The 13,877-nt window shown below is 47.4% G+C and overlaps 1 protein-coding gene across 9 annotated transcripts in view; it reads left to right on the forward strand.

The window, feature by feature from the left end:
• Positions 1-13,877, forward strand: part of BCAR3 (BCAR3 adaptor protein, NSP family member) — a 206,437-nt gene that overhangs the window by 164,546 nt on the left and 28,014 nt on the right. For 7 of the 9 annotated variants that reach the window (XM_060302637.2, XM_060302644.2, XM_060302641.2 and 4 more), the window contains one exon: positions 12,256-12,384. The exons of 1 other annotated variant lie outside the window; for it this stretch is intronic. In XM_060302637.2, coding sequence (XP_060158620.1) covers positions 12,256-12,384 — 129 coding nt within the window. Of the gene's footprint in view, positions 1-6,610; positions 6,695-12,255; positions 12,385-13,877 lie in introns of all 9 variants that reach the window. One more of the 9 variants, XM_060302649.2, reaches the window with a different exon arrangement.

The following is a 13,877-nucleotide window of genomic DNA, read 5'->3' on the forward strand; positions in this document are numbered from 1 at the left end:
GTTCATTCCCTTCGGATGTCTCGTCTCCTCAAAGAGGCTCTGTAGCCCATGTCAGGCCATGGAATATTTCTTACTCATGTCTGCATCTCCCTCAGGTCTAGCCTAGGAGGCCGAGCGGCACAGCAGGCACTTGGTAAGTCCTCGAGTTTAATCAAAGGCACAGTGTTCCAGTGACTATCAAGCTCTTGATTTAAAACTGATTACCTGGGACTTCCCTGGTGGTCCAGTGGTTAAGCATCCTCCTTCCAATGCAGGGGACATAGGTTCGATCCCTGGTCGGGGAACTTAAGGACCCACACGCCGCGGGGCAACTAAGTCCGGCCACCGTAACCACTGAGCCCGCGTGCTCTGGAGCCCGCGAGCCACAGCGAAAGATCCTGCGTGCCGCAACTGAGACCGGACGCAACCAAAAATTAAAAAAAAAAAAAAAACGAACTACCTGATTGTTTCTGCAGAACTTTGGCCAACAGGGTGAAGTACTGTGTGGGTTAGGAAGCTGCCTCCAAAGACTGCGTCACTGAGCTTTAATCTCAGGTTGGAAAGGAGCAGGCTCAGAGGCAAGGGGGCCCAAGTGAGACCAGAGGTCCCCATTTGTCAAGAGCCCAACACCTAACAGGCAGAGAGCCTCTGGGACAGCTCAGGGCCTTTCCCCGCTGGCCCACAGAGTACCTTGTGTGAATTAGAATTAGGCACCCTTTCCTCAAGACGCTCTATTGCCACCTGCCAGGCGGCTGTGGTATACAAATTTTCAATGGCTGTTTACGAAGGGCCCCTCCTTAGATATAATGTCCCTCTGTTGTACGCATCCCGGAGCCAATGGCCAGGCCACGGTGTGGCCACCCCCCACTGCTCTGGGCCAGGCTGAAATGCCCAACTGCCCATGCCGCCATTTGCTTTTGTCTACCAAATAGGAGATATAAAATTTGAATTTGACATTTTTTCTCTTTGGACTTTTAGTTACAAATTAATTCTTTACTTAGGTAAAGACTTTGACTTTAATCACAGTTATTAGCATGAGAAACTATATTTGTCTAGCCTAGCACCCCAGTGGGAAAAGTTGGATTAGTAAATTCAAGCCTTTCTTCACTTATCTTTGGATTATAATAAAATATTTTTAGGCAAGCCATAAAGCCAGCGAGTGTCAGTCAAAGGTGGCGCAGAACCCAATATACGAATAGTTTCATTTCAAGGCCTTAGGATTGCCACAAATGCCATCCCCTTTCATTCTATTCTACCTCAGATTAAAACAGTTGAAGGTTTGTACTAGAAATTGTTGGGCCTGAAACTGGTGGAGAAGTGGATTCTTGTTTTTCAGCCTGTGGTCAGGGTTAAGAGTGGCAGAAGTAATTGGGATTTATTCATTCTGTGGCTTCGTGATCAATTTATGCAGGTTTTCAACAGTAAAAATACCACTTGGATCTCTGAAAGCCCTTGATATACTTTGGAATTTGGTCATCAACTGGTCCACTGCTTAAAATTCAGCACAAGGCAGTGTTTCAAAGGGTCTGAGTTTCTGAAATCCCCAAAGAATCTCATTTTCAGGCGGGTTTACTTGTAAGCCAACCCTAGATGCTAAGAGGCTCGGTGAGCCTTCAGAATACTCCTGTAATGGTGATCAAAAGCGTGCGTTTTCCAGGGTGGAGGAGCTCCGCCTCTTCATGTGTTTACAGCATTCGTTAGGGTTCGAGATGGCACGGCTGTCACGTCATCACATGTCTTGCTGGAGTTCAGTGGATCTGAGATGAGGGTCTTTCCGGACTCTGGCATTGCCCTGGCCACCCGGGGGCAGTTCACAGCGGACTCAGAGGGGTTTCCCATCGGCTCATCAGAGGACATGGTCTTTGCTGAGATATTAGACCAATTTTACATGCAGTCGGACTTACAATTTTGTTTGTGATCGTAATTTTTGGATGAGATTTATGGAAAAACATGACCTGTGGAGTTGTTTGGTACAACCCGATGAGTGGCCTGGACTTTTGTGGACCTCTCCCTCCGTTGAGTAAAGCGGCCTAGGGCAGAAGAGAGAAGCTTTTGTCTGAGAGCCTGATAGCTTTCTGGGTGTTGTGGCCCGACCCTCTGAACTAGGACAGAATAGCCCAGAAGCTTGCTCCCTCCCTTCCTCTTTTCTTGCACACATTCCCATCCTCCTTTTTTTATTTCAAGCAAGTTAATTCCCAACCTTGGTCATAGAATGAATGACTAGAAAATCATCCCAACCTTAAAAATTCAACAAAAAAACATATTGATGACTAAGCCTCCAAGGCCCTAAAGGACACATCATCTCTGTACCAGGACGTCTCAGCCCTCGGGCAAAACACACAACTTTCTTACACTCTCACGCTGCCACTCTGTCCTGTGTGCTTTCTTACACTCTCATGCTGCCACTCTGTCCTGTGTGCTGTGGACGTGTGGCCGGCTGGAGTAACCACGTGTGCATGTTAGTACTGAGACGCGTGCCACCGAAGCAAAGTGCCTTCTTACGGGTGCTCAGTGACGCGTCACCCTGCACAGGTGGAACCGTTTAGTGCTGCTCAAAACCCCAGCAACTATTGACTTGGAACTGAAATAAACAGAATAAACATACCTACGCCTAAGTAGAAATTGGTAGTTCCAACTTCTAGCTTTTTTTATTCCATCAGAACTATTGATAAATTCTCAAAGACCAAATATCTCTCAAACCTTCTGATGGGTTGTATAATTCGTTTTTTAGAAAAACTCTTTAGTGAAGTAACTTTCTATTTTTTAGCTAAGAAGCATCTTTAGAGAGTTCAAATTCTACGTTGTTCCACATGAGCACCTACCGTATGCCAGGCACTGTGCCAGTTCCTTTTTTTTTTAATTCCAGGGACATCAGGTCAGGTAGTCCTGTGACGTGGGCGCTATTACTCCCAGGTGCAGACAGACACAAGTTAAAAGAAGTCTAGAAAGGTGGTCAGGGTCACCTGTTCTTTTTTTTTTTCCCTTCCAGTTTTATTGAGGTATAACTGACATACAGAACTGTTAAATTCAAAGTGTACAGCATAACGATTTGACTTCCATATGTCATGAAATGATCGCAATAAGTTTAGTGAACATGATCTCCTGTAGATAGAAAATTAGAGAAATAGAAAAAATATATTGTTTTCCTTGTGATGAGAACTCTAGGATTTACTCTCTTAACACCTTTCATATGTAATGTGCAGTAGAGTTAAGTATATTGATCATGTTGTACGTTACATCCCTAGGACTTATTTATCTTATAACTGGACGTTTGTGCCTTTTGACTCCTTCATCCAATTCCCCCTCCCCCCCCACCTCTGGTAACCACAAATCTGATCTCTTTTTCTATGAGTTTGTTTGTTTGTGAAGTATAATTGACCTACAACACTCTGTTAATTCCTGTTATGTAACATAGTGATTTGATACTTCTCTACATTCATAATGATTACCGTAAGTTTGGTTACCATCTGTCACCATACAAAGATATGACGTCATTATTGACTGTATTCCCCACACTGTACGTTTCACCCCCGACTCATTTATTTTGCAGCTGGAAGTTTGTACCTCTTAATCTTCCTCACCTATTTCTCTCATCCCCCAACCCCACTCCCTTCTGGCAACCACCTGTTTGTTCTCTGTATCTGTGAGTCCGTCTCTGTTTTGTTATGTTTGTTCCTTGTTTTGTTTTTTAGATTCTACATATAAGTGAAATCATACAGTATTTGTCTTTTTTTTTGTCTGACTTATCTCACTTAGCATGATACCCCCTCTAGGTCCATCCATGTTGTGTCAAATGGCAAGATTTCATTCTCTTTTATGGCTGAGTAACATTCCATTGTGTATATATGCCAGATCTTTTTTATCCATTCATCTATTGATAGGCACTAAGGTTGCTTCCGTATCTTGACTATTGTAAATAATACTGCTGTGAACATAGTGGTGCATATATTTTTTCTAATCAGTGTTTTAGTTTTCTTCAGATAAATACCCAGGAGTGGAATTGCTGGATCACATGGTAGTTCTATTTTAAATTTTTTGAGGAATCTCCATACTGTTTTCCACAGCATCTGCACTCATTTACGTTCCCACCAACAGTGCATGAGGATTCCCTTTTCTCCACATCCTCACCAACACTTATTATTTGTTGTCTTTTTAATAATAGCCATTCTGACAGGTGTGAGGTGATATCTCATTGTGGTTTTGAGTTGCATTTCCCTGATGATTTGTGATGTTGAGCATCTTTTCACGTACCTGTTGGCCATCTGTATGTCTTCTTCAGAAAAATGTTTATCTAGATCCTCTGCCCGTTTTTTAAAATCAGGTTGTTTGGTCTTTCGCTCTTGAGTTGTATGAGTTCTCTGTCTATTTTGGATATTAGCCCCTTATCAGGTATAGCGTTTGCCAATATCTTCTCTTCAATAGGCAGCCTTTTCATTTTGTTGATGGTTTCCATCATTGTGCAAAGCCTTGTAGTTTGATGTAGTCCCGTTTGTTTATTTTTGCTTTTGTTTCCCTTGCCTGAGGAGAGATATCCAAAAATATGTTACGAAGACCGATGTCTAGGAATGTACTGCCTATGTTTTCTTCTAGAAGTTTTATGGTTTCAGGTCTCCCATGTAAGTCTTTAATCCATTTGAGTTTATTTTTGTATATGGCATGAGAAAGTAGTCCGGTTTGATTCTTTTGCATATAGCTGTCCAGTTTTCCCAACACCATTTACTGAAGAGGTTGTCTTTCCTCCATTGTATATTCTTGCCTCTTGGTCATAGATTAATTGCCCACACAAGGGTAGGTTCATTTCTGGGCTCTCTATTCTGTTCCATTGACCTATGACTCTGTTTTTTGTCACCTGTTCTTGACCAACCTCCAAACTCTTTCTTTTTCTCCCCACCCAGTGGCAAGGAAGCTGCCACACGGAGGGTGAAATGGCAAGCATGGTTCCAGTCAGTAGGTGTTTACTGGGTACCTGCTGCGTGCTAGCCACCAGGCTCTGGGAGCCCAAAGCAAGTAAGCCATGGCCTCTGCCCTCAAGGAGCTCATGCCTGGCAGACTGCATTGCCCCCTGTGTGTTAGTGGATTCCCTGCTCCCTTTGATAAAATCAGACTAATTCAGCATGGCCTTCAAGGCCCTGCCTGCCTCATCCAACTCCCCTCTGGCCTCTCCCCATCCCCCAGCTTGGGCTCCAGCCGGGATACACAGTGGCATCTGCAGGTGGGTCACTGTCTCTGGACCATGAGAGAAGGCATGGAGGAGGGACATAAGGGACTGTGTGTCCATGAAGCTGTGGAAGGTCCTATGACCAGGGCCCTGTGTCAGTGTGCCTCAGAAAGGGAGCTCAGGGCCAGATGGAGAAGGGCATCTCCTGCCTTTGGGTTTTATGTGTAGGATACTGTGAGCCCTTTGGAACATGTGGACCCTTTAAATAAAGTCCACAAAACTTTAATGCCCCAAATCTGCTGACTCATGGACCCCACTCATGGACCCACTGCATAATGGCAGTACCCTTGCCCATCTCCCCCATCCATCAAGCCTCTGCCACTTATTTCTGGGGACCCACAAAGATGCCTCACATAGGCATCCACAGCCTTCTCGTGACCTGGGCCTCCTGGCAAATTCAGACCTGGGTCCCTGTACGAGGTGTCCGTATATAGCAAGAGCGGTGCATCAGCTCACCGGGCTTCAAGGAATGTAATGTGTTCAAAGCTCAGGGATCTGGGAGGAGAGGGCGATGGGGGTCTGTGTCCCTTATGGGCCAGGTCTGAGCCCTGGGAGAGCGAAAACCAGACATAAGAAGCCGATCCATTTTGGGGGAGGGGGAGCTAGAAGAGACTCTGGATCTCATGTCAGCCCCAGCTGGGGCACCCCTTGACTAAAGTCTCTGAGGATATGATGATCTGTGGCTTTGTAGGTGGTGGGTTGCAGCACTAGACATGGGGGTAGGGAAATTATCAGGAGGCTATTGTGAAAGTTCAGGGAGAACAGGACATGATAACCTCCACGGGGATTAGAATGGGCCCTGGTGAGAGGTATAATCAGGAATTTCTTGATCCGTGGAAGCCAGTTCTGAGGGTTCTAGTTTGAGTAATGAGGGCAGTGGAGGTGCCAATGACTGGGAAAGGAGAAGAGCAGGCTTTGCAGAAAAGATGAGTTCCATTTATCCATATCGGCATCTGAGCTCTGAAGTGGATTCTGGTAAATATCCCTACCACAGCAGCAACCCTAAAGGCTGGAGGTGGGGATTTGGGCATCATCAGCACATTTCAAAAGACTCTGAACTGGCCTCGTGCCGCTAACCCCAGCCCCATCCAGTCCCTTCTGCTCACCGCAGCCAGATTGATCCGTCCAAAAGCATCTTTTTTTTGTACCTGTTGCCTTCCCGGGCAGAAAGTGTCAATGGCCTTCAGCGTCTGGAGTGTGAAGGTCTAACCTCTCAGTCTACAGTGCCCCTCTGTCTGATCTGTCTGATCTCTGCCTTCCTGGGTCAGGACTTCTCTGGTCACAAGTGACAGGAGTCCAGCACAAACTAACTGAGGTATCAGGGGAGTTTGCCAGTTAACATGATCAGCTGGGGTTAGGGATGTGTGTGCCGCTCGGACCCTTCCATCTCCTCCTTCTCTTCTCTTTGCACAGTGACTTCATTCTCTCAGCCCAGTCGGGTCAACATAAGGTGAAGCAACCTCCGTTCTTCCAGTCTCATGACGTTTTCACAAGCAGGTAGGGTGTCCTTCACTCAGTTCCCTTAGAAAGATCCCAGGAAGAAATTTGGTGAGGCCAGCTTGGGTCAGGGACTTAGCCAGGCCAGCCAGCAATGTCCAGGGAGGTAGGTTTGAATCACATACTTAGAGAAAAGATGGAGCTCTCCTGGGGAGAGAAAACGGGTGCTTGGGGTGTTAGGGGGAGAGGCTCCGCCTGCTCTAGCCCTCTCCTCCTCAGACAGCACTTTTATCTGACCAGGCCCACCTGCTCTTAGCTCACATGCCCAAAGCACCCTTACTGTTCTCAAGTTTTATCCTCAAGGGCCAACCCTGATACCCCGTCTTCTCCTTCCTACCCCCCCACCCCATATGGGGCCTTTTTGACATGGGAAAACCAAAGGATAAAGAGGTGGAGTAACTTGCCCAGGCTAAGGAGCTGTAGGGGCAGGGATGAGACCCCTGCATTCTGTCTCCAGAGCTCAGGGATGTGTTAAACTATTCCCTGTGTGGGCTTCTAGGAGAATGTGCCCTCCTGAGGGTAGGGACCCAGCCTGTCATCACCCGCCAGCAGCCTGAGGGTTGGCAAACTGCTTGGTCACCATTGTTGTTGGCCCCAAGATGGTGCCTCTGCAGTCTTTTCCTTTCCCTCCACAGCTCCCAGCCTGGGGATGTGGTCTTTCTTGATGATTTGCACAATTTAAAATTCTGTGGGAACTGGGATGCTTTCCTTCACACAGGGAGGGAATAAAATATTAGTTACAATGCAGATGCCATCTTTTCCTAATCCCCTCAATGGTCTCCCACGGCGGCTCTGGGGCTTTCCCACCGATGGTGGTGAGCACGCGTCCCTCATCCCCCGGACTTAGGAACACAAACCTCCGGAGAGTCTGGGTCCCATTGTTGTGCCTGATTTGAAATGCAGGATCGCACCTCACACAGCCGTCGCGAGAGGAGACCCTGAGCTCCATTCCTCCCTGGGCTGGGACAGCTTTTTCTTCCTCAGAGAACTGTTGAAATGTGGGTTTCCTTGTTAATCGAGGTTCCCAGCACGTCGGTGGAGCTGGCTCTGTGCCTCCAGAATGTGTTTTCCAACCATCTCCTGGGCTCCAGCTATTCCAGCCTGTCAAGACCAGACTTGCCTGCGGTGTGGGGCTCCAGAGATGTTCCTTCCAGATTAGAGTGATTTTCGGAGGCGGCCTCAGCAAGCTAGGACTGGTCCTGGCCGTGTAACCAGACCAGAGGGCCTGGGGCAGGTGGACAGCGGGCTTCTGAAGAGGATTGAGGTAGCCAGTGGGCACTTAAACAAGTACCAGGCTGCTTTCCTGAACTGCTTTCCTCCCAAATACTGACCCCCCCACCATGCCTGTGCATCAGACCTTAAACACCTCAAACGTAAACTGTTCATTTTATTTCACCAGGTGAATGGCATTCTGATATAGGCCTATAAAAACAGTGAACAGTTCGCGCGGTCTGTGTACCACGGTATGTCATAAGCGCTTTATGGATATCGATCCATTTCATCCCTATTAACCTGTCGTCATATGTTATTATCCCCATTTTGCAGACCAGGAGCTCTACAGAGAGGGCAAGTCACTTGCCCAGAGCCACACAGCTGGTGAGTGGCACAGTGGCCTATGGATGGAGGGGGCAGGCTGGCCTGAGCTCTTAAACACCGTGCTGTCACATCCGTTGACGTCAGGGTTGTGAAAATGCTGGCAGTAGGAAAGTAGTAGCTAGACTCAGATTTCCATGAAAAGCAACAATGATAGTAATTTATGAACTTTCTGGCTAAACTTCAATTCGGTTGGACAGTTGTGGGCCTCATCCATCCCCTCATTTGCTGTAGTTATCCATTTACCTACCTCTCGTCTCAGACCCCAGAGCCAATGACTGGCACTGGAAGAAGTTTTAGAAGTGGAGCCATGTGAGTGGGTAACCGTGACACAGTAGTTACTAAGCCCTGCCTCCATCCCTCCCTCCCTTTCTTCTTTCCTTTCTTTCCTGCTCAAGGTATACTTATTACTTAATTTACATACATAGCACATTTTTTTACACCTCCCCCCCCCCAAAAAAAAGGACTGCTCTCAAATCTCTGATGGGTCAGACTCAGGCAAGACTTGGAGTAGAAGATACGTGTCCAGCCTGGATCCTTCTCTTATGGTGGCTGTGGGTGGATTTGGTCCCTGGAATGAACCTGGCAAGACTTGTGGCAGAATGTTCTTGATCCAAAGCCTAGCAGCTTCCCTTCCTTCGGAGGTTGTGCCCCAGCTGCTGTGTGTGGTGGAGCTCAGGATGGCCAGGGCCCGTGCTGGTGCAATGAAACCCTATTCCATCTCTGGCCTCCCCTCGCTGCCCCCTCCTCCCCTCAAGATAAGAGACTGGAGAAACAAAGAATCAGACTTATCTTCCAGGAATGAAGTTCAAATTTAGGAGCAAATAGTTAGAGAATTGGAGCTTGAAGAAAACGTTGTGTTACTATAAGGTGGTCATTAGAAATATTTATAGCATTTGTTTGAGAGACCGATTATTTGTAATTATTTTCTTGCTTTCTCTGGCAGTTGAAGAACATAAGGTCCAAAGGTCAGTGAGTACTGCACTTCCATTCAGTGTAAACTGCTTTCTCATATGGTCACCCGTCACCAACCACGGGGTTGACAGCACATCAAAGTACCTACCTACAGCGGCAAAATCAGAGTCAGCAAGGTGGAGCTGTCATAAAATAGGCACCTGGGAAAAATAAAAGTTGCGTTAATATATGTGATTAAAACAATGAGTGAAAGTTCTAGAAGGCATCCTCTCCCAAATAACCACTCTTTAATCATGAGAGTGACCATATGTGGGTGACTTCTGAATTGCCTCTTCAGTTGTTTGGGAGACATTGCCCACATCATCTGTAAACACAGAAGCTCCCAGCGGCCCCCTTGGCTCCTTTTAATGCAGAACCAGCCCTCACTGGCTTGAAATGAAGCCCCTCCCCCTCCACCCCCTCCCTCTTCATCTCCCTCCCTTTCCCTTCTCCTCTTCCCATTTAAAATACAAGTCTGGACAACTGTGGAACTCCCTAATTTTTCACAAATTATGCAAGAGCTTGAGGGCATATTTTCTGAAGTCTGGTCTTCTGCCCCAGATTATGTGAGAGGGTCAGTCTTACGGATCTTTTCTCTCTTCTCTAGGTACTTCCCTAGAGTGCCCCAGCTCCCGAGTCTGCAGGGGGAGAGAACAGTAACTGTGGACTTTCCTCTAAGGAGTTAGGACAGAAGTAATGAGAACTGATTTTTTTTTTTTTTTTTTTGGTAACAAGTGCAAAACAATATTATCTCAAAACCTGAAGTAAAAGATTGTCCCATATAAAATGCTACAGAAGACCTTTGATGTTTATAAATTGCCGAGAAAGAGAGAGGGGGTGGAGGATGGGACGTGGCCTGGGTGTTGGCTATCAGGGAGCGAGGAGAGTACGGGGATAGCTTTCGGGGTCTGGGCGAACACAGTTTCAGTGGAGGGTTACACAGAGGATAGGACCTGCTGGTTGCTGCATTTTCAGAGCTCAGACCAAGAAGAAGTGGACCCAGGGCTCGGCACAAGGGATTTAGGCTAGGTGTACAGACTGTCAGGGTGGCTGAAGAGAGGCCAGGGTCACAGTATCGGTTAGGATTTAGCTCAGCTGCCAGTGACAGGAACACCCAAAATAACAGGCTTAAAAAAGCTAAAAGATCACATGGAAGACCTGGAGGCCGGCAGTCCAGGGCCGGGGTGTTGGCCTCACCCTTGTGAGGGACCTGGGCTCGTTCAGGCCTTCTGCTCGCCTATTCCTCTGGTTTGGCCTCTTCCTCATTATCCAGGATGGTTTTGCAGCTCCGGCCATCACATCTCAGCTTGGAAGTCCCACCAACATGGCAGTTTACCCTTCCTTAGCCAAAACTTAGCCACGTGGCCACATCTCCCTATAAGAGAGAAAGACTGAGGAATGTCAGTCATCCTTTAGCTGTGTGGCAACCCGCCCGGTTAAACCAGGGCTTCAAATAATTTGAGAGGAAACAGGAGAACCTCCATAACTAAGAAAAGTCATAGACATTGGGTTATTTGTTCATTCAGTGAGTACGCAGTAACCATTGTGTTCAGGCATTGCCCGAAGGCAGCAGGGGAGAAGGCAGATGGGCTTCTGGTCTCGGGAAGCTTGTTACCTAGCAGGAGGCAAGACAGACAATACACAAATAGCAGATGCGGCCTGGTTGACAATCTACATTCTGCACTCAGAATGTCTTCAGATGTACCTGTACATAATTAATGATCGAAGCCGACAGTGTCAAACATCAATGCTAATAATGCCTGCGGGCGCTGTGGGCAGCCAACATCAGTATCTCTTTGATAGGAATTCAGCTCATCTGTCAAACACTCGGGGGGGGGGGGTCCTGCACTGTGAGAAGAGTGGTGGGGAAGAGGTGGAGGGAGAAGTAAATAATTAGTAAGCCAGAACCCCACCTTGAAAACAGCCCGGGAGTCATTCTGCGGCCAGTGCCCTCGTGGGCTGAGGATCAGAATCCAGCTATAAAATCCCAGGTCTTTTTCTTCTTCTTGAGTGGAGGTCTGGGGGGCTCTTTCCTTGCTAAGGTGCAGGGCAGTGTGATGAGGATAGTTTTGTGATTCCTACAGGCCTTTGAGGCCCAGCTGGGGAAGTTGAGAAAACATAAGGACACAGCCTTTTCCTGCTCATATGACCTTCAGCCACAGTCCCTGAGCCCGGTTTTGCTGGGAACCAGGCAGGTGTCCAAGTTCAGTTCACATGTTGTAAGCGGGCGTGGGTTCTAAATTAAACCCGGAACAAGTGTTACCCACCCAGAACTCCTGTCCCGGCCGCTGTGCAGTGACCTAGATTCAGTGATTCTCAAACTACTTGAGGTGAAGAGCCAGTTCTTTGTTTTGATTTAAGTTTCCTTTTCCAATCTGTCGTAAAAAATGAAATAGCAGAAAAATGAAATTAAAATCACATACAAAATACACACTCAGACTTCTGTTAGTAGATTCAAGAGACATTACTCTGTCCAATTGCTCTAAACGTTTCTAAAGGCAAACTCGGTCCTGAACTGGAGTTTGCCAGTAGCAAAGGTTTCAGAGCCATCACGACAGCCCTGGGACTGCACTTTGGGCAGCACCGTCCTGCGGGCCTGGGACCATGGGCCGGCTGGGACTCTGTCCTTCCCAGTTCTGTGTTAGGACAGCTCTGAAGGAGGATGAGGAAGCTCTCTGGGTGGCCTGGCACGTCTCTCCCTGGCGCCCCCTGCCCTGCTCCCCATGTTTTCAGCTGCTACCCGAGTCGACTGATAAAAGGAACGGCTTGGCTTACTCTCCTATCATAGTCCCCGAGTGCAGGTGAAAATTTTACTCCACGCTCTCTCCAGCCAGAGAAATGAAAGTTCACAGCTAATTGTAATCATTATCCAGGCTCCTCTACCTGACCAGGGCTTTGGGCATATACTGGTTTGATCAGCAAAGCAGCCGACCGCAAGGCTGGCGTCTCCAGCCGGCTGGCCTGGGCTCACGGCCCCAGCAGGCTGGGAGATCACTGGTGACCCTGTGTTGCAGTTCTCCAAGGAGAGGCACGTCATGGACAGGACCCAGGAGAGGCTGAAGAAGGAGCTGGAAGAGGAGCTGCTGCTGAGCAGCGAGGACTTGCGCAGCCATGCCTGGTACCACGGCCGCATCCCCCGACAGGTACCCGCCCCCGCGCAGGGTCACACGCCCAAGGCTACCAGGCGCAAGCTTCGGTTCAGCCAGAGCCGCACTACTACAGGGTGGCCTGTGGTGACTTAACGTAGGCGCGTCTCTAAGGAGACCTTGAGAAGAGCTAAGGTCAGGAATCCAAAGTACATTTCCCCGTGGCCGGTGAGTGGATGAAGGGAGAGCAGCTGTTCTGTGGTTCTGTAAACAAGGCGCAGGCAGGAGGCAGCCGCCCAGGGTGATACCTGGGGAATATCAGGCTGGGCTGTGGTTCAGATAATTGAACTCTTGGCCGACTGCCTGCAGCCTCATACCCTGTGGAGCCTGCTTCCTTCTCAAGGCAGCGGTTTAATTTCAGGTGAAGAGGGGGTATCATCAGGGCGGGTGACCCAGAGCGACAAGGCCGCCTGTGCCCTAGTGGGGCTGGCACTTATCCACTCTCCATCCCTCCCCTCCCCGGCCCCTGGCCCGGGGGGTGGGAAAGAAGAGGAACCATACCAGCGACCACAGTCTCATGGCCAGCATGTACTTTGTGTGATAGTCCTTTGGGCCATAGCCATGAATGATGTTTTTGTATTTAATAGTATAGAAACTGAAAAATAGAATAAGTGCAGAATTGAGGTATAGAGTTTCTCTTGGGTTTTCACTGTAACCTGATCTGACCAGTCACGCAGGACAACATGACAGGAAAGGGGTGGCTGAGGGTGAGGGAAGGGCATCGTGTTGTGGATGTTTTTTTTTAACGTAGCAGCTTTCTCAGCACCATCAAAGAAATAATCCTGATTCTAACTTTGTTTTTTTTTTCTTCTTTTAGTGTAAAATCGATTGTAGAAAATAGAGTAAAAAGAAGAAAATTAAACTCTTACCTGTAATTCTCCCTTCTGGAGATAACCACTATGAACATTTCGATATAAATCCTGCCAGACTTTGCCAAATCAAGTATGAGCTCATGCTGCATATAACTTTGCAGCCCACTTTCCTCCCTTAATGCTATTTCCTGGGAATTTTCTCCTGCTCTGAAATGTTCTCCTACACCAGTCTCCATTGTCTGTGTCCACTGTATGCTTTCTGCATTCTGTATTGGGCACTCTCCCCAACATCCTTGCAGATAACTACTGTGTTCATGACTCTGATTATTTCCTCAGGCTCAATTCCAAGAAATGGAATTTCTGTGTGAAAACATTTTTAAGGCTAAGATGCAATTTTAAGGTAACCATGGTAGCATACTATTCTAAGCTAGCTGATCAAATGTTGGCACGTCCTAGAAAACTTATCAAAGTTTATAAATCTGATGTCTGTCACCACCATCATTCTCCTTATCGTGATCATAAAATTTGTTTCCCATTTGCCATGAGTGTAAATTTTCAGCTATACATCACTCCCGATTGTATAAGTAAAGACTGTGACAATAATAACGATAGTTATAGCCAACACTTTAGTCCTTTAAACCTTTATAGCTATCCTGTAGGTGATATTATCCCCGTTTT

The sequence above is a fragment of the Globicephala melas genome, chromosome 1 (genome assembly GCF_963455315.2).
Source record: "Globicephala melas chromosome 1, mGloMel1.2, whole genome shotgun sequence".
NCBI lineage: Eukaryota > Metazoa > Chordata > Mammalia > Artiodactyla > Delphinidae > Globicephala > Globicephala melas.